Source organism: Anas acuta, chromosome 2 (assembly GCF_963932015.1).
Source record: "Anas acuta chromosome 2, bAnaAcu1.1, whole genome shotgun sequence".
In the NCBI taxonomy this organism is placed as follows: domain Eukaryota; kingdom Metazoa; phylum Chordata; class Aves; order Anseriformes; family Anatidae; genus Anas; species Anas acuta.
The window spans coordinates 123,228,128-123,256,102 of record NC_088980.1 but is presented as its reverse complement, the minus strand read 5'-3'; the positions used below and the strand labels follow the sequence as shown (position 1 = coordinate 123,256,102).

The window sequence follows — 27,975 nt, the reverse complement described above, 5'->3', positions numbered from 1 at the left end:
ACAGGTATTTCCAAGATTTTGTCTGAACCAAGGTACTTTTTATTCTCTTCCATATGTGTCTTTGTCTGCTTTCCAAAAATGTTTCTGATGCTCATTTTTCTCATTTCCCTCTATGACTGAACTCAATCCCTTCAAAATAAATCCAGTGAAGTCTGTTTTAGTTTATTTAAAAGTCAGACTTCAGGGATCTTAAAAAAAAAAAAAAAAAAAAAAAGTGTGGGTTAGATTTACAGTAAATTCTGTTATCTCTTCATGTATCTTACTGTTCATGATTTCCTTTTACATCCTCCTAACTTATCAACCCTCCTTGAAATCTTCATTTGTATGTCTTCTGCCTGTTCCTTATGGACCCTGGAAGCCTTTTGCAAGTTACAGAGTACTGTCAGCTCCTTCTGAAATGAAAGGTAGCTCAAGGCAATCAGCACCTTGCGTTTACCATTTCAGTGAATCAAATTCCATGTTCCTGATGACTGTAATGACACTGCAGCTAATGCAGGCTGCCTGCGATTTATGAACAGTCTGAGCATCAGTGCCACCATGCATCATTTCAGTAATGTTTACAGTCTCATAACTACAAAAGCCTGAAAAAGTTATTTAAGTCTTCATTACATTTTAAAGAGACATAATTCTCAGGGGATAACAATTTAATCCGTACATTTGAAGTAACAGGAAAAGGTTACTATAGTATTAGGATTGCAAAATACTTCAAAAAGCAAGTTTCATGATCTGACTATCATCCACTAATAACCAAAAGAAAAAAACATTGATGAAAGAGCATTCATTTTTTGGTGTTGGAATCACATAACAAGTATAAATTAGAAATACATACCTGTATGTCTATTTTTCACCACAACACTCAGCATTTCTTAAATTCAGTTTAATTCTAAATTCTCAGTAAATGCCCATATTAAACAACTCAGTTAAATACAAGAATTATGTGCTTAGAGTTACAAAGCATTAAAGTTAGAGTGAGTAAGATGTGCTTTAGAGATTTAATTATTATTTGAAAGAATTGGAAAAAAAAAATCAAGTTACCTTGTGAAAAAAGTACTGGGTGGATTTTAAACCCCCCTCCATTCTTCAGTCTTTGAGGAAGCTGTTCAAAATGGTAACTATCAAGGTAGAAATAAACCTTCAGAGTTTGCCGGCTTCCTTCTGCTTGGTATGTGATTGGAACATCTAAGAATAAAGTCAGTGTTACTATTTCATTAAAATCAATGACATGTCCTTTCCCATAAACTGCTGCACCCAAAATTCACATGATTAGATAAAATCTCCCCAGTCATAAAATGAATATGTGCAGTATTTTACATTTTACTCAGTGTTGCTCAAATGCCTACCCATTTTTGGGAGGCAGAAAAACAACATAAATCAGTGGCTGTCACCTTTGCCTGTCAATGACAGCAAAAATATTAAGAAAATAATGTAAGCTGACAACATCCTACATTGATTTCTCTGTAAATCTGAAGAAACATCTATGTGCAGCACATGGTTTGAAACCACTGGAAGGATGGCTAGAGCCATATTTCATATGCCTTCCTGGGGTGCATGATGTATAAGGTCAGTGTGACATATACTGCTATCATTTCCACAGAGTCAGCATCTCTTCAGATTTGTGTAGGATAGAGCACAAGTTTGTAATTGTAATTTGTTAGAATATAAGAAAATGTAAGAATGCACTTAATTACACTTTGTGAAACTAAATGTCATAATATGTCAATTTCTGTAGAGTTCAGTGCAACCAACAGTATCATTTTGCAGTTACATGGAATCCCCAGCACACATTTTGTGTATTATGCAAAGTGCTTAACGTGTAATGATCATTAGCAAAAGTTGATGGAAATTTTCCATTTAGCTAAGTCTCTCAGAGGAAGTCCATTTAATTCAATTTATGTCTTTTTCCATATTTCCTGTTTAAGTATCATTTCCATGAATAAGTCTCCCAGTTGAAAACAGTAAAACATTTAGCAATTTGCATTAATAATCTTATGTAGTTTTTATAGTGTGCGTAAATTACTTTGCACCTAAATGGAAAATATTTTATAGGAACATTTTTCACTATCTTTGGTAATAAAATACATTTTGCTTGCAATCATTATACAGAATCATAAATGAAAAAAAAAGTCTTTGAAAGTTCCTAGTCTTCTGAAACCACAGTCAGGATGACTGTGGCAGCAGCACTTAAGCTAAAAGGAAACACAGTTTATCACAATCCTAGAACACACGGGCTTTCCATTTATCTCTATTTTAGCACAGACACTTCAGTCAAGAGACACAGAAATTTGAACAGTTTATGACACAAGTATATGGTTAATTCCCCATCAGAAAGTTCTCCCATAACTCCAGTTCCATGTTGTTACCCAGCTTGGCACAGCTTCCTTTTAAAACAAACAGCCTGAACAGGATCCTTACTTGACTTACAAACAGTCTCACATAGGCCAGTTCCTAGCTGACCACCAGCCTTCCATGTGCAAATTTGTCAGCACCCTATGGGTATGGGTGTGCTTATGAATGCCCCAGAACACAGGCAACCTCTCACTAGTAGTTTTGTGGAGGAGCTTTGTTTCTTCTGGTCTTGTTTACTGCATAAGTGCTCTTATGTGTGGTCTTGATCCAGCAAGGGAATTGTTTTAGAAAAGCTTGATGTTAAGCAGACATGCTTTCCTCCCTTCTCAGGGGAGTTCTGAGACTTGAGAAAAAATGTGTTTGTTTTTTTCTCACTACACAAAATTCACTGCAGAAAAATCTCTACTGGCTGAAAACATATAATAAAGAAGTAGCTGGAAGAGAGTGAAGGGTATAGTGTAAACAGCAGACTGTGAAGACAGTTCCTTCCTACTAGTTGGACAAGTATTAGAAGGTGGAGTTCGTGTCCCTGACTGTCTCCACCACCAGGTCTCAGAGGAAACTTCTTCTACAATTAAAGCTACCCTAACAGTGTTTGCCACCTCTTTTTAAGGAACTCTTCAAAGATCTACCTTTTCATTCAGAAGGGATGAGTAACATTAAAAAGAAATTGTTTTAATATTTCTCCACCTTATCTCAGTTGCATTTCTTTATTATGGCCTTCAATCTTCTTTTATATGCAACTCTTCAATAGTAACTTGATCTTCCAAGGACTTATGCAGTCATATAACCCCAATGGAAACTTCAGTTAAGCAGACACTTTTCCCTGATGGGTTGCTAACACCACCAGATAATGGTTCTCCATCATAGCTGATGTTAGCTGCATTTCAGGAAATCTTGGAATATTAGGAGAGTTAATGATCTATAATCCCAAATTACATAACAGTTCCTACGGGATGTAATGTTCTAGAAGACAAACATATTAGAAATACAGAGAATGTTTCTGAACAGTAAAACCCAGATATTAATTATAATTACTCACTTGCAACTAGTGGTTCTGGCTCTGATTGTCTGAAGTAAAAAGTAACTTTTTCCAAGTCAAACAGTGCAACCAGTGTATCTTCTAGCATGGCTTGCTCATCAGCCTAAAAAAAGCAAAATTAAAAAAAAAAAATTGAATGTCCTTTCAGCCAGATGTTTTCCCTACCAGAAGTAACATGAGACCAGGGTATGAAAATATATATATATAAAAAAAAAAAAAAAAAAAACACTACAGAACGTTGCACAAAATTTCACTGATACATTGTATAATGTAATTAACTCCTACATAACATAACTATATTTGAGCCTATAGGCACTTTCCCTTACATTACTAGTCCAAGATTATTAAAATAATGGTATCATTTCACATAGTAAATTAACGGGTAATTTATAGTTACCACTACTTCTCATGGCTTTTAAACAAACAATATTGTAATTATTCTTTATGTGAGATGCCAGGCTTCAACATCTTGTCCTTGAGACCAGGCCTAGCTTGCAAACTAACACGGGGCAAATTTGAAAAACAAATTCCTCTTTTTAGCAATTTTCCTTTAAAAATGCCCTAAGTTCAATATTTAAAACAAACAAACAAACAAACAAAAACATACAAAAGTTCTTCTTGTCCACTCTAGGCATCAATAACTGAACCAGTAGCTCAGAATGAGTACAGAGTCATTTGTACCTCCACCTACAAAAACCTAGATGCAAATAAAGTACATACATGTAGATACTGCAATGTTGGAATTTGCACCAGTGGTTCACTCTCTGTGCTTCTGAACTAAAGAAATGGAATATCCAGCCTTATGTATCAAAAAAGCTTCAGGAAGTAAATTACTAACTTCTCAGGACAGCATACTCAAGCTTTAAAAAGAGAAATAGTAATCTGCAAGAATGGTTATCTTGAGTTAAGTAGTATTTACAGTAATTTTAAGTAATTATAGGACAAATCAATAATCACTCAAAGTAACTTTATACAACCCTCTCCTAGCTTCATTAAGCTAAATGTAAATCTGAGGCATGTATTTTTCTCCTTTAAGAAGTGAAACAGTAGAAAGGCAAAGAATAATCAACTAGCTGCCTAAAAAATGAGAACTACACCTTACTGAGTTATAGAAAGAAAAAAAAAAAAAGAATACCATGGTTTTCCATGATCTAAACAGTGAAATAGTATTCCCACTTGTATTTATGAAAAAGCACCTGTGCTTGAAATATTTTGTCTCCTGGTTCAATTTATGAAGTCTCTCTGGAGAAAGCAATGTTTTATCAGCAGAATAGTCTGAAAACCATTCAGTGACATGGGAAATCTTTGCACAACTATTCATTCTTTATTGAACTCTGGCCATAATAATTTCTTTCAAATGCCCTTGTTTAACATAACATGGATCATTTGTAAGCAAAATGGTCCTGAGAAGGTATTAAGAAAGTTGCCTTTAAATACTTTTCTCTTAGTTAAGAACAGTTATCACTGGAATCATTCAGAATTTCTGTGCAAATACATATACAGAAGAGACTAAACTTGGCGGAATTTGTTTGTTTTGTTTGTTTTAATTCAGTAATGGATAGTGCTGGTATCAGACTACAATTCATGCTAAGTAGCATGGTTTTTCATTACAAAGGAAGTCTCCACAATCTTGAAAGAAAAGAAAAGAAAACAAAACAACAAAACAAAACAAAACACAGAAGCATTCTGTTTTGTGAAGACAAAAGTTATCTTGTGATAATACAACTAAGTGCATGTTAAAACATAAGACAAGAACCAACTGAATTTGCTCTTGAACTCTGAGGACTCCAGCACCAGAGCAGTCTGGTGCTGAATCGTGCAATTACATATCCTAGAGACAACGTGAGCAGGAGATCCCCTGTCCATGCTTTCTTCACATGCATCTCATGTGGATAAACAGCCCTAACTTGAGTTGCTTTCAAGCTGCATACCTTGTCCCGATATACCCTGTCCCACACAGGCCCATGCTAGTAGCTCAACTGCTAGTAAGGTTGCTGTTCACACTAGCTCATGACAATGGTCTCAAACAACACCACAGACTTTATGATTACGATTTTAAAATATCTGTATTTTTATTGATCTCTTCTGCTTTAAAAGTTGATCAGGACAACTCATCAGCAAATTGCTGCTGAGACAGGCAAGGAAAGATAACTTCTGATAGCAAGAACATAATCTGTCATTGTGTGGGCTTCTATTCAATAAGATGTACAATTCTGGTTTGTGATGCTTGATCCCATGTCCAAGCTTAGTCAAGTAATGAAATGTTCACAAACATGGTATTAAATGGCCTTAAAGCTTAACAGTAAGAACACTAGCTCAAGAAAACCATGTGCCTATTATAACAAATGAGTTAATTTCATTGAGGAAATCTAGAGTTTGAGAAGACTGCCACAGAGCAGACTCTGCAGACTGCTTTACTCTTCTTCAGGTTAGCAGGAACAAGTCCAGTGTGAGAAGCTGCTTAAACAGCTGAAGAGATGCTTTGGATAGCTGGGGATTAGAGGACTATAAAGCTATATCCTTTTCTAACTTGTTTTGTAAGCCATGGCTCTTTTCCAAGCCTTATGAAGAAAGGAGCTAATTTCCAATTACTCCAACAGGCTACAAGGATTTGCCTTATGCCAGAAGAAAAGCAGACTAGCATATCTAGTCCTCCAATTAGTACAAACCTAGTTTTAGAGGGAAGGGATAATAAAAAACAAGTATCCAAACCAGGTATTTTATTTTACTTGCATTGCTGCTTATTGCTAACTCAAACTCTGGTTATCATCTAATTCACTACATTCACTCCTAGAGAACAGTTATGATAATGGTAGGGAATCAGTATCTGCTAACTTAAAACAAATACTATCTTTTGTGGATAACTTATTTCTCATACCACAAACAAACATTTCTCATATCTGCAATTATCTGAACTGCAAACTTCCCTAATAGCAGCTAATTAAGTAACAAGCTAAGCACAAAGGACATAGAAAATACCATTTACAACAAAGACTGTTTAACCACACTCCTGGTTTGGGGAACAAACATGGGCTGTTCCCCCATGAACAGCCTGGGGGTTATGTTACATAAAGGTTCTTACCAGGTTAGGTGACAGCAGTGACTGGAAATGAAGGAGAACACCCGCACTAGCTATCTGTTCCAACCACCTTCTGCTGGCTTCCATTGTCTCCATTTCATATTCTTTGTTGTTGTCAAACATCTGATTTAAGGCCACCATTAGCTGCTCCGAAAAAGCACAGACTGTGGCCACTAGACTTTGACAGAAGACCATGTCTCGCCTCAGTTGTATCTCGCTGTCTGTGATGGGTAAAAGCCAAAAGAGGAGAAGCAAAGCAGAGATGGAGCAGGAGATTAATTAACAGTACAGTAACTGGGATACAATTTTTTTCTTTAATTTAAAATAACTTGTTTCCTAGTCCAACTAAATCACAAGTGTACAGCTTAATGTTACTCAAGTAAGTAGCACTCTACAACCCAAACTGCCATTTTCCACTCCAAAAATTATTCTATAATTCTAAAATTATATAGAAATGTGTTTAAAATTTGGAATTTAAAGTACTTCTACATAAACAATGTATATTTATACTTCAGATTTTAATGTATATGCCATCAATTCCATGTACTTTTGGTATTAAAAGGTGATAGATGTGTTTCAGATTTCGTTGCTGCAATGTAAGAACAAACTAGGCACAAAAACATTTACTTTCGACGAGAAAGCAAGGACAGGCAGAAGCTCTTAATATGACTGTGTCATCTGGTCAATTTTACAGCTACCAGCTGGGTAGGGCAGATGAAGATTGCCTGCTACAAACTGCAGACAAGGGATGTAGAAGTGTGGCTAGCAGAACACAATCTATCCAAATACCATATACATGAATATGAAATCTACAGAGTAAGCTCGGAGCAGCAACACGTATCCAGGAAGCAGTAGAGATTTATGGAGTCAGGAAAGCCCAAGACAGGTCCCTAGCTAGAAGTCTATGGAACTATTAGCAACAGATTTAAAATAGGGACTAGCTAACCTATCAATTTATTCTGGAGGGCACAGACATCTGATTAGCTAAAGGTCAAAACAGTTGGAAAAGGAAACGTGTTCTCAATAAAGCACAAAATCCTGGTGTAAAATATTCAGTGTTTCCTACTTCTCCCCATTTCTGAAGGTCTTCAAGGTTTTTTTTTGTTTTTTTTTTTTGTTTTTTTATCATTATGAGCTGTTAGGCAAATGTCAATCACAGATGGTACAGGTAGACAACATTTCTCAGTCATGTCATCCATGACTGGATGACATTGAGGTCTTTTGAAAACCTAAACTCTGTCCCTTTGTCCTCAATTTAGATTCATTTGCCTCTAGGAAGATTAGCTTCTTTACCACATTTATATGGGGCTAGCAAGACTTTAGATGCATAAGTTGGTAAAAATAATCCTGTACTTACAGAATTAATATTAACTTTAAAACTATGTTTTTCTTGGACACCAAGTATTTGTGAAAGTTATTCTGTTCATTTTCCTTCTGAGATCTTCAAACCTTTTCTCAAACTATTCATAACTCTAACCACTCTTTTACTGTTCTATTTGACAGCCTCTCAGGACCTCAGGAATATTTTTCTTAAATGGTCTAATTACTAATGCTTCTATACTGTGATTCATCCCTTGTTATTTTGATTATTAAAATTTCACTCTGTCTCCAGTCTCTCAAGTTATGCAGAATCCAGTGCAGACAGAATTTTCATCTTGAAAAACTCCACCCACCTTCCGCTTCAGAAATCCCACTGGCTTCTACATGGTCACAATCTTTCCAATATCATAGCAGTGCTCAGGGATTTGGGCCCAAAATGCATTCTTTTGTCTTGCCTTGCTCAATTTTATCTCTATTTGTCCAACAGCAGCTGATTTCAGTACCTTCCTCTGTATTGCCTGCTTCTGAAGCAGTTCTCTTATGTCACTGACACCTCATTTCCAAATCTCATCTAATACTACTTGAACATCAGATACTGCATACAAGAGCACTTTGGGCTTTTTTCACAAAAAGATTTTTATAAAAAATAAATTACTTTTTTATTTATACAGAATAAATTACAGAAGATTTTTAAACAAAATAAATTACAGAACTTAAAAAATCATGCAAATAGGGAAAACAGCCAAAAAGGGGGGGAGGGGGGATCAAGCCTGGGTTATTTTGTGAGGTCACTTCTTATTTTAACTGTCCTGAGGAATTATTAAAATATTTTTAAAGTCTGGATGAAATTTGACCACAAAGAAACATTACACTCTCTTTTATAAAATTGTTGCTATGTGTCATAACAAAATCATGAAATAACACATTCTTATGGTGCTGTCGGATGGTTACAATAATCAGCATTTACAGTGAAATACGACTGCTTACTTGGTCACTCATGCATCTACAAAACATGTACAGAATCTTCAGCTATAATAGTTATTTTCTAAATACTGATTTAGTGACGTTTATTTCACAGATATACATATTCTGTGCATTTGAGGCTGTATGAGGTGACAGTAAAGTGATACACAGAATACCCCTTCCAAACAGCAAGTATTTAAAAATAAATAAATGAATAAAGTATTTAGCACTAAATTATGCTGCCTTAGGTAACACAAGAAGGATAAAAGGAAAGATATGGGTTAGAAAAGCAAGGCAAGGCAAGAAATGGGGATAAGATGGGAAGAAAATATTGTAATTGGGGAAGATTACAAAAGAAGGAAGACAGAAGTACTTTGCACAAGCTCAGAGATTTGGCAGCTACTTCATCTGCCAACATCCAAAGTAAATAACCAGAGAAGGCATTTTGCATTAAAAAAGTAGAACATTTGCTTTAAATGTAAATGTCTGTGGAATTGTGTATTTCAGGAATCCTCGCTGTAAACACAGGGGTAAAGTTACTGATTATTGGATTATCATGGTTCAGTTTTTACACCTTTCTCTGTTCTGGCCAAAATAAAACAAAAAGCAAAACAAAACAAAACAAAAGTTCAATCCCACTTATAAAAATAAGCAAAATTACCTGTATACTCAAGAAGTGCCAAGAGTATCCGTGCCTTCACCTCTTAAAAAAAAAAAAAAAAAAAGAAAATATATTGAGGTCACCATGGTTAAAAGTGTTTTTATCAACATAATAATGCATTAGCACTTCTGTATAAAATCAGCTTCACTCTAAGTTTTTGTGTATGCCATCCTGACTTATATCTTCAAAACAGTAATGAATCTCAACTTCACTAAATTTTATATTTGACTTGATACAAATTATGATTATCAAAAGTACCAACAATAAGAAGAAACCATCAAGAGACTGCCTCAGAGTACCAGCTGGCCAATGCAAGTCCACATATGAAGAACTCCAAACTTAAAGCTTTGTAAAACAAGACCTGTTTTCACTAACCCACACCACCCCAATTCTTTTCTCCACCCCCCTCCCCCCCTTGTCCCATACTTAAAAATATCCAGTTATTTTCATTGTTCATGCATACCAAAGTATCCAGGAAAAAAACAAGCATAGATTTATGTTTGTAGATTTAACAAACATGTCTTAACAAACATGTTTGTCTAACATGTAGATTTAACAGACATTTTAATTTATGCTTAAAAAAAAAAAAAAACAAAAAAAAAACACGTTTTTATATGTCTTTACACTGTTTTAATAATGGCAAAAATAAATAAAGAAAAAAAAACCATAGGATATTATATGCAAAATATCCCCCTCCTCTTTTTTTTTTTTTTCTTTTGCCTTCTCTAAGTTTTAGTGATAAATGAAGTGATTCTTCCCCTCTGCCTGGTACCAGAGGACAAATTTAAATGTGTAAACCATCACGGTAAGGGGTAAGGAGCAGGCAGATAAAAAAACTGCCATAACCTCAGAATGTGTCAAACCTCCAGCACATCAGTTGTTCTACAGTAACTGCTTGTAGGAACACACCACTACTTCTCATGCTTTCACATCATGACAGCCTTTCTTTCACACATCCAATTTTTTGCGTAGTCATATTCCAAGAACAGGAATATAAGGGTTGTTGTGGAGTATATGGGACAAAGGACAGTTTGGGAATGTGTCATCTCCTACTGAAACTAATCTAATAGGTTCAAATTTCAAAACATTACATACATCTCAGATGATGGAGTACAAGAACCAAAACTATTGGTTACTCTTTAAAATTGCCTTGTGAAAAGTCTTTGTCTTCACCTTCTGTCATTTGAGAAAAACTTAGGGATTAATAACTTGGGATCTTGGAGACTAAACATTTGGCTTAGTAACTGAATACAATAAAGGGAAATATATTTTCTATCTGAAGAATTTAGACACATTGAGGCTATTACTTGCAGCTTGTTTTATATGAGATTTGTCAGATCTCTGAATTCAAAAGCATTTGAGGTATCTATAAATAATGATTTCCTGCTTATGGGAAAATTACAGGACACAGCAACTTGCCTTTGTCATTGCTAGAAGTCTTCTCCATTTCAAAATATACCCTCAGGCAAGAGAGTATTTTTAGGTTTTGTATAAGTAGAGACATACCTGGGGTTAGAAGAGAACTTTGGATGTCAATCATCTGTTTTTAAATAAATTCCAAATGTTACCGAAGTTTTCACCCCTTCTTGCTACATGGCATATGGAAGAAAATAACTCCCTAGCAATTTCTCCTTAGATCATATGCTTTATAAAATGCTTTCAACTTTTTTTTTATTCTTAAGTATTCTTTTGTACTTTTTTTCCCCAACACAATATTCTGTTTTTTTCCCAGTAACACTTCTCACTCTAAGGACAGATTTTAGATTTATTATGTTTCTCACATCTGAAGATACTTTTGAAATAAGACTAAAGACTGAGATTTGTACTGCATATTTCATTATTTAAGTTGAAATACATTTTTGATGTCTTTAATGACTGAAGGCTCTTTCACTCCTTACTCATAAGTTAAATTAAAATAAGTGTGGAATTTCTCAAATGCATAGTATTTCCTGTTGAAACTTAATATTATTGTGTTAGCAAAACAAATGCACTTCCTCTTCAAGTTTGCTGCCTATAAATTTGACATGCTTTAAAACATTATTTTCTCTATATATATATTTTAAGGAAGGTGGAGAGGGAAAGTGGGGAGAAGGAACATAAGAGATTTGCTGTGCTTACACCTTTTTGCTGTTATACCATCATATTGTGATTTTACTTTCCTTACGAAGGTTCTCTTTCTTTCCATCTGTCTGGCTAATTTTCCTGGTTCCTACTCTAGTCATCATTCATTTTTTCTTCCCGTGCTTTCTGTTTCTCATCACACATTTCACATACATTCAAAATCCTGTAGCTACATCATTCTTTCTTATCTATTTATTCATTATTCTCTATTCATCAGCTGTTCTGAATTCTTGCCCTGGCTACTGCTCTCTCCTGCAAGAAAATTGAACACTCTATCCTCGAATGTCTGCCTCTGCCAAGAACTTGTGTTCATCTTTATTGGTCTAACAATCTAGTAGGCCCGGTCACTCCAAGAAATAACTTTCATCTTTTCTTTAGCTACTTAGCTGAAGATAAATCCTCCCAGAATCTGTATGCTATTTCATCAGAACTCTTCAAGTCCATCATCATGATTAGCCTTCCAGGGCTCACTTTCACTGTAACGATAGTAAACTTCTCTTTCTTTCTCTTACTCTAGTAATATGGTAGGACAAATGAAATGAGACAAAGCAATCTCCGCATATGTTTTAAATTACTGCCAAGGAAGGCTTTTTTTTTTTTTTTTCAATTGTGTATAAAAACCTTCATAGCTTTTTGTTGTTGTTGTTCTCGCAATTAGAATACTAATAAAAAGAAAACTGATAGTTCAGAACAATCATCCTCTCATCCTCCAGGCATTCTGTGTTTTCCCATTTCTTCATAGTTATTAAACAAATAAAATAAAAATAATCTAAGATCTAGGAATTAAACATTTCATTTGCGGGGCTCCCATGTCTCCCTCTTCATTAAGTTGCTAATCAGTCTGATTTAATACAGCACATTCTACAAGACGACAGAGGAGTAAATAAAAATTACAATAGCCTGTGGTATATTTTTGAAAATAAAAATGAGTCAGTTTTCAATAAGGAGATGCATTCACTGAGAGCATTCATCTTTATTTTAACATTCACCAATAATGGGTAAATACTTATATAAATACTGGAAATTTTATTCACTTTTTTTTTTTTCCATGGTGAACATAGTTCTATCTGCGGTTTCCTTTGCCTACTTCCTATAGAATCTGATGTAAAAGACAAATATATCTGCTTAATTACTAAAACATTGCCTTTTGGTGGAAAAAAAAAAAAAAAAAAAAAAAAGAGAGAGAAAGAGAATTTTTCTAACAGCTTTGTATATGCCAAGACTTTGATCAACTTGCTAAGAAAGTCTTACGCCCAACCAAGCAAATTAGGGCACATATTTTGTTTTCTCTGCATTAGGCAAATAAGGAGGAAAACAGGAAAGGTAAATCATTGTACCATGTGTTAGGCTTTCAGCTAGAAACAGCTCAGGGCAGTACGCATGGTTCTTCTAGGTATCCTCACCATATGTGAGGACAATACAAAACGGCAAAAGTAAAAGAAAACAAGAAGTGCAGATATGTAGGGAAAACTTAGCTGTTACAGCATTTTAACCATGCTTTGTGCTCATCTGATTTTAGTTAGATCCAGCTGCTGGTTTTGTCTCAAGTTTAATTTATACAAGCCTAAGCCTGTTTAAATGACAGCAGTCTCCCAAAACTGCCTGAGGGGTGCATTTCTGCTCTGAATCTTTTCAACACTGAATTAAATATACCTGTCCAGACATGCCTTGTAAACTAAGGCTTGAGAAGCAATTATTCACTTCCACTGTCCTAATTCTCCTTTACGCTATTTTTGCCAGGGAAGCCACAAGAACCTTGGCTTTCAGGTATCTTTCTATCACATGAACATCTTGGTCTCACAGGTAGATCAAAATGATAATGAAGATGTGTACCATGTTCCTGTAGATTCTCAGGAACAATTATTAGTGCTATCACTTTGGGGGGTGGAATAGGAATCAACTTAAAGAAAGAAAAAACGCCTACAATAGAGCAAAAAGCTGTGGAGACCATTAATGGTGAATAAACAGCTTCAGATGATAACTTTAAATGTAAAACTACTTATTTGGTTAAGAAGGTAGCACAGAAGTCAGTTGTTGGAAATCTCTGACAAATGCTTAGATGCCATGAATGGGAAAAGAGAGCCAAGAATATTTAAAATTGGCAGATAAATTCCAAGACACAGTGATGAGTGAAGGTAAGTCAGATCGCATGTTCTCCTTGAACAGCACCGGAGTAATGCCTTTTACTGTTCAGGTCTCTGAACCACCATCATTCACAAGCACAACAGTTCTGGTAACATTAACTACTGTAATTTATTAACAGAAAAAAAAAAACTTTATTTATCCTAGTTTCTGAACCACAAGAAAAATGTTCGGTAAACATCAAGATTCTTTCTAACAAAGCACTATTACATTACAGCAGTATTGTAAAAAGAGAAGTTTTGTATTGTGGAGAGGTGGTGAGACATTTGTATCTTGCTAAACTTTCCCTTGAAACTGCATGTTAGGTTTAAACAAATTCCTTCAAATAACCTCAGCCCAATATTAAAGATGTAAGACCAATGTTGAAATAGGTTATTAATACTCTTTATGGGTGAATGAAGTATCATCGAATCATAGAACTATTTGGGCTGGAAGGGATCTTAAAGACCATCTAGTTCCAAGCCCCCTGCCATGGGCAGGGACACCTCCCACTAGATCAGGTTGCCCAAAGCCCCTTCCAACCTGACCTTGAACTCTTTCTCGGTTGGGGCTTCCACAGCTTCTCTGGGCAACCTGTGCCACTGCCTCACCACCCTTTGAGTAAAGATTTTCTTCCTTTTATCTAATCTAAATCCACCCTCTTTTAGTTTAAAGCCATTCCATGTTTAAAGCCATTCCTTAGCATAGTTTCCAGGAGGATCTACTCCATGATCTTGCTGGGCACAGAGGTAAGAGTGATTGACCTTTAGTTCCCCGGGTCTTTCTTTTTTCCCTTTTAAAAAATGAGCTTATGTTTTCCCTTCCTTTCTCAGTCACTAGGAACTTAACCTGACTGGACACAGGGGGAAACATGACTACTAAGGATAAGGAAAAGGCTGAGGATCTTAATGCCTTCTTTGCATCTGTTTTGACTAGCCAGACCACTTATCCTTGGGGTACTCAGTCTCCTGACCTGGAAGTCAGGGACAGGGGGCAGAACACCCCCACAGTTCAGGTGGAAATAGAGACCTGCTGCTCCACCTGGACTGTCAAAAGTCCATGGGGACAGATAGGATCCACCCAAGGGTGCTGAGGGAGCTCACAGATATGGTTGCTGGGCTGCTTTCCATCATCTATCAGCAGTCATGGTCATCCAGAAAGGATGACTGGAGACTTGCTAATGTGATGCCCATCTAGAAGAGTCATAAGGGGGACCCGGGGAATTACAGGCCTGTCAGCCTGACCTCGGTGCCAGGAAAGGTGATGGAACAGGTCATCTTGAATGCAATCACACAATGTATGTGGGACCACCGGGGGACCAGGCCCAGCCAGCATGGGTTCATGAAAGGCAAGCCCTGCCTTTTAAAAAAGCTAAATGAAAGAAGCTAAACACAGAGAAACCATTTAGAACTAAACCTGACAGACTAAAGGTTTTTGTTCCCACATAGACTGCTAGTACAAGTAGTTCTGTAAAGATTATTTGCTCATTATGTCTGTTTCACTATCAAACAGTACAAGAAATAAAGCTTTCTTATGGAAGAAAGGGAAAGAGAGTGGGAGAGCAAGACAGCATGAGAGAAAGAATGAGAAAGAGCAAGAGAGAAAAAAAGATGGAAGGGAGGGAGGGAGGGAGGGAGGGAGGGAGGGAGGGAGGGAGGGAGGGAGGGAGGGAGGGAGGAAGACTTTCTTATGAAGCCAAGGAACAAAGCAGAAACACCAGCCCAACCTGTCACTTGGTGGTGAGGAAAAGCAGAGTATTAAGTGACTATTAGACAATGGTGGGAGGAAGGTATAGGATGAAGACAGATATGGCATCAGTTGTGATGGAATGAGTGACTGAAAATCAGTGGAAGGGGTTTGTCTTTGTGGCTGTAGAAGGAGAATGATTTCAGAAGGATAACAATTCCAGATCAATGACGCATAAGAACAGGAAACGGGACAGAAGTTGTCCTGCAGAGTCTTCATCTTTCCATTAAAGATAGTACAAAAAAAAAAAATGTGTTAATTTAAAGGAAAGTCAAATTTTGGTGTATCTGTTCCATAAAGTTCTGTGATAAATAAGTCAAGCACACTAGACTTCAGCAGCACCTGAAATAACCTAGCACATGCAACATATGGTTCATCTGGTTTAACTTGTCAGGAGAAACTATTTTCTCTTCAATACCTGAAATCTATAGAGTGAGCATCAAGCAGCTTAGGTGTACTCTACTAACCTTGTTACTACAAACACAAACAAGTCCTCAAATTCAGGTATCTCCCATAGACATAATGGTGTTCTGCAAACCTTGCCTAGCAGCAACATGAAGCAGTTGTGTCTTTCCCTGTTCTCTTCCCAGGTTCTTATCATAAACTGTTTGTTTACAGCCATGCTGTACCTACTAACCTTCAACAAATTTTCTGATATTCTGGGCAAGACTGCGGACACTGCTGGGAAGGTTCCAAGGGTCTTGTTTGATGTGGAGTCGTAGCCTCTTTGGACAGCTAAGCTTCGGTTCCATTTCCTGCTGAAACTCTATGCAAAGACAAAAAAATATATTTTTTTTTCTGTTTAAACCTCCTGAGAAAGTCACAAGAAGACTGTTTCTTTCTAAATGTTTTCACAACTCATATAGGTTTCATCTTTTTTAACTCTAAAAAAGTTAAAGTTAGGATGACAAGTCTAACAATTGTCTAAGCTCCCTACTTTATCAAAGGAGAGAGAGAGCAGCGCTCCCAAACGTGATTCTTTCTGAATGAAGTATGTAAGATAGAAGGTACCTGTCTCTCCATGGAGTAAGAGAGAGCCTAGAACTTTTAGAGGCAAATGTAGGCAAAATTAATCCAATCAGAAAATTAATTAAATTTTACTTGAGAAAAATTCAATTATTCCTTAACCTAGTCTCGAATCATCCGATGTTCCTCATACTGTTCCTGAAGATAGTGAAGACCAAGAGTAAAACATCCAACTTGTCCATATCTTGTATCTAATTGAATATTTATTAAATCGCTGAAAGGTTAACATTATGTTTTGTAAGTTTGTCATGTACTTAACGTGAAAAAATGAGAAACTAAAGTAAGCAAGCACAAATGTTCTAGGTTCATTCTGATTATCTTGGTCCCAAAATCGGAAACAAAAGAAAGACAAGAAGAGGAAGAGGAAGAGATTATGCTGACTTCCACACAAATTCACTGAAGGGTGAGGCTTCATAAGACCAGGTAATATGTATACCATAATTATGTTCTGTTGACTTCAATGGGATTTTGGTGATCTATAAAAGTCAAAGATCCACCCTCTGGCCATCTACAATTAGTTTTCTTTGCCAAAAGATATATATGCAGGCTCAATAAAATCATAATAAAGTCTACTACACAATTATGCATACTAATACAAGTCTGTCTCCTGTTGGCCTTTTTTTTTTTTTCTTTTTTTTTTTTTTTTAAACTCAGTTCACTAAGAGAAGTCCCTTGCATTTTTCATCACAATCTTATGGCTATAACCATTTGTTTATTTATACCCTTAGACATACTCTGCAACAGTGTTAGCAGAATATGTGAAATTACATACAGAATTTCTTTAAATAATCACTAACACTTAAATAAGTACGTATTTGATATAAATATGACTGTGACTATAAATTTACATTTTCAAATTATTTATAAATCAGCTTCACGAATAAAACATCTACAAAAAATACTAAAACACTGGCATTAATATTAGAATAGATCAGAAATTGCTTCCTAAGTTGAGACAAAAATGTAATAAAGTATCTGAAAAAATAAAATAAAATTCTGCTTCTTACTTCAGAAACCTCAGCAATTCTATAGTCAGTTTAGAGTCTACAATTTAAAGCTGACTTTCCAAGAAATCTGAAATTCTTTTATATGTTGTGCTTTTTTTTTTCACTAAGAATATAACCTACTTGACAAAAAATCCAAAAATCTATTATTGTAGAATATGGCAAGAATAAGCAAAATCATTTTTTTAACACACAGCTCAAGGAATACATAGCCATACCTGTATACCTTTAAAGCTTCCTTTTGATTCTAATGACAAAATTAATTTTACCTTGTAGGCCTCGGCCTGGTGTGAAGTATTTTGTCTGTTCAAAGGCCCTCACCACAGCTGGTCCTTTCAGAAGATTGACAATTGAATCGACCTGTTGGGATTAAAGTTCTGTGAGAAGAATATTTTCTATAGCAAAAATTTGCAATTTTTTCTTTAAGAAACATGGACTAGAGAAAAGCAGCTTTGGGTGCTTTCTTGGATGCTATAGTTAAAGCTCAAGGCTAGATAATGTTACTAAATCTGTTTTATATGAAATTTTGAACTATTTACAGAAAACAGAAGTAGGAGGAGTAAATACATACCATCCCAATAAACAGTGGAAAGCAAAAGTAAAAAAAAAAAAAAAAAAAAAAAAAAAGTATCACAGAATTGCTATTTGCTAAAGACATCTTAGCTCAAACATGGACTTAAAGCCAAGAAAAATCATCTCATACTTGACCAAAAAGGTGTTCCAAACAGCTATGGAGTTTGTCTTGTTTATCATGAGAGATTCGAACACTTATGGGAAGCTCATCGCCTGAAAAATATTTTAAAATTAAAAATTGTTTAGAAGTTTCAGCACATTTTCCAAAATATTTATATCTTGGATAATCTGCTTTGCACTCACACTTTTACTTAGGATTATACCCACTACGGTTCTAGGCACAGAAACACAAGTCTACAGTGTTCAGAATCCTACATCATACAACTGTTCTCCCTATGTAATTTGCATTAAGCAGTCACTGGATAATACAGAAGTAGCTCTTAGAGCTCTTATTCAAAACCCAGCTGGACATGGATCTGGGAAACATGGCTCTAGATTATTGCTTGAGCAGGGGATTAGATTTGATGATCTCAAGAGGTTCCTTCCATCTTCAGCAATTCTATGACCAAAACACAGGATTCTTCTGTGCTGGACAACACCCTAAACACCAGACTAAACAGCTAAGGAGTGTGAAACTGTAATAATACATGAGACCACAAAGTCGCTGAAATGCATTCATCATGAAATTTTTATAGGGATTGTACTGACACTTCACAATCTTAATGCTCTTACTATTGAAATCGTTCTGATATTTTGGAATTAAACCAACAGTACAGTATCCAAATCTTGTATTTGATACAAAGATTTTAGTGGTACAGAGAAAACTATTTCCCAAGACAATACAAAGGAGAAGGACTCTCCTAGGTCACTGCCCTCAGTCACTTGCACTCTCAGACAACAGGTGATGCAAGTTGAACTTCTTCAAAAACTGTGAAAAATTGAGCTTAAAACTCGTTTTCCTCCTTGCTGTTGCAGTGACAGATAACAAGTAGCCACTTGATAATTTATAACCTGAATTTATTCATGGTCAACCTAGATTCATTTTTCTTATGTCACTGAAACACTTAAATAGCACTTTTGTCTCCTTGCTTTTTTTTTTTTTTTTTTTTTTAGCTCCTTTAGATGTCCTTACAGACAGCAGTTACAACCCTACACAGGATTTTAATTGTAACAGATGGAGCACAGTGCCAAAGAGCCCTGATCTGGAGTTAGCCAGGCTAGTTTTGGAACTAGGAGAAAATTCTGTCATTGGGAGAGTGGGAGTTTCACTGAGTGACAAAATTAATCAATGTGAATGCTGTATTTGGACTTGGCTAGCAGAGATTTTCTTTTAGGCATCCCAGTACCTCATCTTGTTGCTGCATTAGGACATATTAACTCATTCATATCCTAAGTTAAAGACCCTGTGTTTCCTACGTTATTAATTGTTGTTTATGTCCTTCATCCTTTTCTTCTGTGTCTGCTCCACTCTTTCCAATTCTTGAAAGTAGCTGACTGGAATTACATTATTCAGAAGGTATCTCAGATACCTTGGATAATGTCATTAATACTTTCCTATCCCAATTGAAAATTGATGTGACCAGCAATAAAATTTGCCTTCTTTATGGCCAAGTCTCAGTGGTGGCTCAAATTCAACTAATATGCCCTGTTCTTTCTGTTCCTAAATCATTCCCAAATGATAAACTCCCAGCTTGGAGCAAACATTTTTATTATTAGTCCCTGAGTATATGACCTTGTACTCCATGCAGTTAAATCCCATCTCAGTCTTATTAGCAGCTGCATTTATTTAAATTCAATTTGTCATGGCATAAACAAGAATGTGCTTCTATGTGGTCTCACATTCCTTCCTACAAACATACACAGCCGTATCCTGCATTCTGGGCACTGACGCAGGCTGGGAGAGCATTCTGGACTCACCTAAAATGCTCCTTACTCTGTGCAACATAATGCGCTGTCAAGGTCAGGGCATGAAAGTGGTTAAAAGCAGCCACTCTAAGAGCTCTAACTAATTCAGTCTATTTACAGAGATGCTGGAATGTTGGCTGTCTTTCACAAAAGGAGTCTTAAGTGCAGCACTAGCTAGGCAGAAACAAAATGATACACTTCTATTACCAAGGAGGAAGCAATTTTTAAAACAAAAGCAGCAACAAAACTGCCAGGCAAATGAAAAGAATATAACTGAGTAAAAGGAACTGATGACAGGTTCATAGCTGACTTTTCTAGACATACCTGAATCCATTTCATCACTGTGAAAGTAAGAACTGCATTGACTGCTACAAATGCTGGTAAAGGAAGCAATGGAGTTCCTGTTGCTGTTGCAATCACTTGGAAAATGAAACGAGAAAAAAAAAAAAAAAAAACAACACAAAGTCATGTCTTTTTACACAGACTTTATATCAAAGTTATGAACATTCTCTCCCTTTTCTCATTTTTACTTTAATAATGAGATGGTCTTTACAATCATTTATCAACAATAAAGATCCCTATACTTCAACTATCATGTAATTTGCAATCCTAGTAGAACTCAGAGGGCAAGGTTTCCGGAATAGATGATTCAGTTGTCTCCCTTCGCCTTGCATGTGAACAAGTACTTGCAGACTGAAAATATACACTTTCAATTCAAACAACCAAATTTTCTTTCATGAGGGACAGTTTTTAAAACCGTGGACTCCAACTGTTTAGTAACTCCACATTTAAAAAGTGTACTCCTAGTCCATAACTAATACAACATGATGAAGTACTCTGGTTTATGACTTGCAAACTACAATCCATAACAGATTTAGAACAGATTTAATCAATTTCAAATCCATCAAACTCAAATTACAAACTACTTTTCCTTGCCAGCCAAAATATAGTTTATAATCCCATTTTTGTTTTACAACTGTTCATTCTATGAAAGATGTATAGACATTTATGTCTATGACTTCAGTGAAAATTTTTAGGCATACAAAATTTCACCCATATTGCTCTACTAAGGAGATATGGAGATTAAAACTTGTCTGTTTTTCTGCTATTTTCTCTGCTGTAGATATTCCATTCATTCATCTCATCCTCTCAAAAATGCCCAGATGGGTTGTGGATGCCCCATCCCTGGAGGTGTTCAAGACCAGGTTGAATGAGGCCCTGAGGCCCTCATTTTAATTCAAATTCAACAGTGAATGATATATTCAATTCATGAAGACCATTTAGTTTCACTGCAGGAAATGCTAGGGTAATTATCCAGCAGAGGGAGTCTTTAAAACCCTAGTGAACATAAGATAATGTATAAATGTACCTAAAGCATATTTACATGTAATGATCTGTTTCTGGTTTTATGAATTGGGTGTACCATACTCCAAGGTATAGATATATACACACATATATATTGCTGCAGTTATTCATGCATCCGCAAATTCCCTACTTTTTTTTTTTTTTTTTTTTTTTTTTTAATAGAAGTTGTCTTTTATTAGCTTTGACTTACATTTTGGCCTTGTAGCCAGCTAGGTAAGTAAGTGGATAAAATGTTTAATTGAAGCAATATAGCATTATTACAATCAGATCCAATAAATAGGTGAAAAGACATCAGTAACAGCATGTTCCTAACAGAGGGTGATCAGTCCCAGGGAATATTAAGAATTTCTGGCTGGCTATTAAGAATGTTTTCTAACTATTCACATATTAAAATCTCCAAAGGGAAGATGAAGGTTATTTAAAACTGGATTGTGCCAAGCATGAGAAAATAAAACATGAAAATTAGAAACAGATTAGACATAACTACTTAGCTAAATCATTTTGCATTTTTACCGTGTTGTACTGCAAGGTTTAGAATGAGGCCCTACAACAGAGAATTAGGGCATTCTAACAGTTGAGATTAGTATACAAGTTCTTATAATGTTACTATGGCATAATGGGATCTCTAAATTTTAAATATTGTCTGATGTAGTTCCTAAACAAACAAACAAATCCAATCTCATTCTACCAAATATTCTAAACTCACAGATTTTGTGATTATTCTCCATATGAAATCCTAGATTTTATCATTTCTAAATAGCCAGATCAGACTACAAATTACTACTATCAGAATAAAGAAAATATTCTAAAAAATTAGCTGTCATGTCCTAACTCACTTTTTTTTTTTTCTCTACATGTAAACTCAGTGCCAACTGTGGTACTGCCCACTCAAGCAAGTGCAGGAGACTAGAGTTTGACATATTCCGGACATGCAGAAACCCCTAAAAATACTTCAGATGCAATTGTACTTTGCTTGTGGTTTCCCCATCCTTAAAACAAGATGGACTTGAGTTGTGCAAATTACCTCTACATTTATTTATGCTTAAATTAATACCTATATTTCTATTTCTACTCTGACAAAGAGTTCCTATCAACTACGCTGCAGTAATCAAATATTAGCTTATGAAAGAGCAACACAGAGATCTCAGCAACACAGCGTTCTGTAGAAAAACTATGACCCTAGTGAGATTTTACTTCACAAGCATAATAATGAACCATGATAATGAACACATAATAAAGCCTTATTTTACTTGCAGCTAAAATTTTAATTTAGATTTTATATCAAGTGTAATTAACCAATTCTCTCTAAGCATCAGAAGGTGGTGTTTATAAAGACCTATGCTTGCTATAATTACTCCTTCCTTTTCAAAATTCTTTGCATTTTAATTCACAGTAAAGGTGATGTATTATGAATTCTAGATGTGGGATGATTCTACAATATTGAGTGGAAGAAGATAATGAATATATGTTGAAAATTATTATTTTTTTCCTTAAGATAAGCAAGAGCGATGGCTGTGGCATCTAGCTTTCTATGGCAGATATTTGGTTTATTGTTGGGGAGCATCATAACCATTTCTGTATGTTATGAAATGAGTAATCTAAAGAAAAGCCCTACAGCTCTGGCTGTGATATCCTATTAAGGTAAAGGATACTGAGATCTAATAACTAAATTGTGATCAAAAAATAGTTTATTTTACACACCTTGTAACACATCTTGATGACAGTTATTCCTGTGTTAGAAATGTCAGAATCATTATATTTTGAAATTCTTCATAGACACTTGACAGTATACAAACCCACAGGCTTGACTTGGTTGACAGATGAACAAAAGTATTATTAGTAAAGTTACCTGTAAGAATCCCTGTTGCTGATGGTATCATGACCAGAATCTTCTTGTTCATCACCTGTCACACTGAAACAGACTTTCTTCCCATTCCTTTCTCCCTTTTCATTATCACTGTCTGCTGGTATTAAAGGCTCAGGCGTTTTACGTTCTGATTTGGGAGAATATGTTATTGAAGAAAGAAGGCTGTGAGACACACACACCAAAAAAAAAAAAAAAATCAAGATATGTTAATATTTTTCAGAAGTGAGATACCAACAGGCTATTTCTCATCAACATCCTTCAAATATTATTCTAAGATATGTGAAGGGAGTATCTTAATTCAGTCCATATCTATTTGAAACGAGGAAAGAAAGTGGAACATTCTGCTATTGAATATTGTAACAGTTTATTCAATCACAGTTTAATCAACGAAACCCATCGGCATTGCTAAATATTCAATTCTGTATGAAGGCAATATTCCACTTGGGGAAGAAATACAGCCTATTCTTGAATACTTGGAGTCACATTTTATATTAAAGGAACTGTTTTTAAGAATGAACTACGTACTTGTCAGCATAAATCAAGAAAACAAACCAAAGAAAATATTTCTTTGTGAAAAACATGTATTTTCTTAATTAATACTGTAGCAGATATGACAGCCTACATCACAAGCTATTTTACTATGGCGTATTAAGAATCATTACTAACATACCTGTGTATTTCCTCACATTCAAAGCGTCTAAGTCACAATCACTAGTAAAATTGATGGTTAATCTACAAGCTTATGTGAAAAGCACAAAAATGACATCCAGTCAAGAACAGCGAACATTACAAACTGCTACATTTGGAATATTCACAGCCATTGGAAGCAAAAGGTTCATATTCTTGAATGGCTAATTCATACTGGTAATGAGATGCTCTAATTTTATTTTCAAGTTCAGAACAGCTAATACAGACACTTCTGCTTTAATTTCTATCACTCCAACACTGTTAGAATAACATCTTCAAACTAGTATTTGTATGGCAACATTTTTCTTGCTAAAACTACTTTCTAAATTGTAATTTATTTTTTTTGCTGATATCAGAAGACATTGATTTATGCTTTTTTTTTTTCCTGTTAAGTACTTAAACACAGTAGCAGGGTTTTAACTTAGGAGCTGTCAGAATGATCAACATTGCCAAATTCAGACCAAATGCATAGACAATCTTGTTACACGTTTTTACTTCTGAAGGGAAACTACAGAAGATGCATATTTTTGTGAATAAAAATGCTGCTTTTATTTTTATTAAAAGGTAGCATTCAGAATTCCTTCCTCTACACTAATTTCTCACAATCCATTACGAAAGGTGGGGAACTCACGCATTCTTAATCCTAACAAAATGACAATTCACTTAACTTTGTTTGGCTACATTTACACTAGTAACAAACTATTGTTTTCTCCACTACTTTCACAAAGAATCTACCAGAAAACAACATGACTCTAAGCTGTTCTTGAAAGCTTCAGTTTCTGGACTCAAAGCAGTGAATTTTTGCATACAAAACACGGACATTTTCTACAGTGTTCAACCACAACAGTTTTGAGAACACACAGTTTTCTGACTCGCAGAGTCAGGGCAAGAAATTAAGAAATCATATACCTTGGAAATGCAATAGGGTAGACTATACCCAAAATGCTGTTTGTGTAATGTATAGCAATGAACACATAGCTCAAACAGCATATCAGGCTCTGTCTCACTGAAATCATGACGTGACAGATGTTAACATAGGGTTTGACATTCACTTGAAGGAAACGAGGATGGGAAACAAAGCTTTCTAGCAAAGTCTGTCATCATTTTTGTATAGCTTGTTTTTACTAAAAGCTAACCAGAGACAATTTATCCTACATAGGATAAATTATCTCCTTTCTTAGGAGGAAATTCTTCACTCAGAGGGTGGTGAGGCACGGGTACATGTTGCCCAGAGAAGCTGTGTATGCCCCGTCCCTCGAGGTATTCAAGGCCAGTTTGGACGAGGCCCTGGGCACCCTGATCTAGTGGGTGGCATCCCTGCCCATGGCAAAGGGGTTGGAACTAAATGATCTTTGAGGTCCTTTCCAATACAAGCCATTCATTTGGTCGCACACTGGAACAGGCTCTCCAGTGAACAGACTGCACCAAGCCTGTCTGAATTTAAGAAGCAATTGGACTGTGTGCACTTAGTCACATTGTTTAAATTTTTGGATAGACCTGTGCGGTGCCAGGAGTTGGACTTGATGATCCTTATGGGTCCCTTCCAACTCAGGATATTCTATGATTCTGTAATACATATAGGAAAAGGTACTGATCTGAACTGTAACTAAAATGTAGATAAATTATCTACAAAAAAAAAAAAAAAAAAAAAACCATAATTCTACTGGATTTTAAATCCACGCATCCACTAGAGAGACTTATTTTGGGTCAGTTCTTCATACTTGTAAAACTGATTAGTACAGAATTTTCTGAATACCAAAATACAACAAGGGTTCAAAAAGGGATTAAATAAATTCGTGGCAGATCATTCTAACCATGCCTTTAAAATAAAAGGTCAATTCCAATAAGACCATATAGCACTGTCTATTAGAAGATGAGGTGAGATAAGAATGATTAATATATGCTTCTCTTTTTTCTTATGTTCCTCTTATCATCCATTTCTAGGAAAACAAAATGGTCATTGGGTAGATACATTCTAGTAACTTCTTGTGGATTTTGTTGTTGCAAGAAAGTAAGCAAGAGTAAGAAACAAACAACAAGCATAATGAATTGCAATTTCAGCTCATGAAAATATCTTCCCCTGAGTAATTATTTGTCAAGACACAGACAGACTATTATATCCTGTTCTTTTATGTGACTGTTTAGTCACTGCTGCCAAGATCTCAGTAAAAGACTGATGAAAGTAGCTGGAGCTTTTCCTAAGGGAGCTTTTCACTTTCTCCCACCAGGCAAGCTCCATTTCTAAGGAAACTTTTTTTTCTGAACTACCATGAACGAAAGCTGGAACTTTGGATAACAGTTCTGGATAACAGTTCTGGTGCTGGTAGTTCCTGAGGTCAATGAAGTGCTTTTAGAAACCCAGTACAGGGTGTCTAAAACACACAAACCCAAGCCTGGTCTCTAAAAAAAAAATAAATAAAAAATAAAAAATGTAATCATGCTTAAATAGACTTTTATTTTCTAAAGTGTTTCTTTTTTTAAAGTATAGAATATGAACTTTATACTTTCTTTGGAGATGGGCTACCCCAAACAAAATTATCTTAGACACATCTTAGAGAAGAAGCATGTGTATGAGCAGTAACTAATAGCCAGAAAGTCCCTTTAACTATGAAGAAAATTTCCATTAAATCAAGACATTTAAAACTTCGCCAAAAAATCCTCATATGTGGAAGTAATCTTATATGAAACTCAAATCAACACAATTCTAAAAGTATGTCAGAAACAAACTAAAACCCATTATGGACTGTCTATGCATTAAAAATAGATATCCACACACAGTAACAAAAAAAAATATGCAACCTCTCCTGAGTGGAAAATGAGGAAACATTGGAAAATGTTCAAGCATCTTGTATATTCCCAATGGACATCTTTCAAAAAAAACACCTGGGATCGTGGGAGCATGCTGGGTCCATGTGAACCAACAACACAACAAAGTCACAATATAAGAGAGCAACCGGAAGAAGCACTGATTCCTGCATAACACCTCCTGTTAATGGTGGGCATCTGGCAACAGTACTAAAGAAATATTGTGATAATATTAAACTACTTGAATGAAGTCAGTAGAGCTTTGAGAGGCTGAGGGAAGGGAACAAATGTCTTTTTATGTGTACTTCTCTTTTTCTCTCCATCAGTACTTATTCAAGGAGCCATGGTGGATGTTATGAAGATAATGCTAGCAGTACGCAATAGTCTCTTACATATCCTCTTCCATAATCCACAAGCCCTTAAAGACCTGCTCTTCAGGTGAAACACACTTCTTTTTTAGTTCTCTTTCTTTCAGTAACAGATAGGAGAGGTTGGACAGATAACATTAATAAACACCTAAATTTTGGGGGTAGAGAAACAGCCCATTGCTGACCTCAGCACAGTGCAGAGACATCTAGTAACATGAAGGAGCAATAGTTTCTCAATGCTACTATTATGAAAGGTACAAAATAGTCATTTAGTAGCCCAATTTCTATCATTTAAATTTAAAATTGCGCTACTGTGTTCTTATTTCCTTTTCTGAGAAAACTATAGGAATGAGCATTGCTTATAATAGGCAATTCAGGAAATAAAGACATGAAATTCATTGTTGTCCATGTTGCAAGAGAAAACAGATGTTCTACAGTCTATGTGAAGTTCACAGATCATTATGTTTAAGCATATGCTCTTAGCTGTTGAAGTAAGAATATTTTTAATCAAACCACAGCTATTCCATTATTCTACCTTGATACTCTATCTTTTGTTCTTAGTAATCCCAACAGTTCTCTCAGAAGTTAATTAGTAGCTATAACTGTGTTCTGATACAATACACTATGTACTGCTTAACTGCTCACACCCAGATAGCCCTGGCTTCCCTCTTTCCTGTTCAGCACTTTCAAGCAGGTCCCTTGGCTATCCCGTTGCCTGTATAGAACTGCTTTCCTCCACAACAATTATACACTAGCAGTCCACTCAAAGTCTGTGAGGAATAAAGCATGAGAGCACTAATCTTATAAATAGTAAAAAGTAAATTTGCTAAATAACTTTGTGTACCCTATTCACACTCCACTCACTGTAAGTTCACTGTATTGGAACTTTATGAAAGAAGAAAATGTGAATCCCTGTGTTTACTTTCACAATTGTGTGACTCACAGAATGAATATGTATAGATATATGCTATACATG

The 27,975-nt window shown here is 35.6% G+C and overlaps 1 protein-coding gene across 2 annotated transcripts in view; it reads right to left on the bottom strand.

Moving 5' to 3' along the window:
* Positions 1–27,975, bottom strand: part of PREX2 (phosphatidylinositol-3,4,5-trisphosphate dependent Rac exchange factor 2) — a 179,542-nt gene that overhangs the window by 46,978 nt on the left and 104,589 nt on the right. For both annotated transcript variants that reach the window (XM_068672027.1, XM_068672028.1), the window contains 9 exons: positions 23,122–23,301; positions 20,232–20,326; positions 18,133–18,215; positions 17,699–17,789; positions 16,037–16,165; positions 9,412–9,453; positions 6,471–6,688; positions 3,389–3,491; positions 1,036–1,179 (listed from right to left, as the gene is read on the bottom strand). In XM_068672027.1, coding sequence (XP_068528128.1) covers positions 1,036–1,179; positions 3,389–3,491; positions 6,471–6,688; positions 9,412–9,453; positions 16,037–16,165; positions 17,699–17,789; positions 18,133–18,215; positions 20,232–20,326; positions 23,122–23,301 — 1,085 coding nt within the window. The remainder of the gene's footprint in view (positions 1–1,035; positions 1,180–3,388; positions 3,492–6,470; positions 6,689–9,411; positions 9,454–16,036; positions 16,166–17,698; positions 17,790–18,132; positions 18,216–20,231; positions 20,327–23,121; positions 23,302–27,975) is intronic.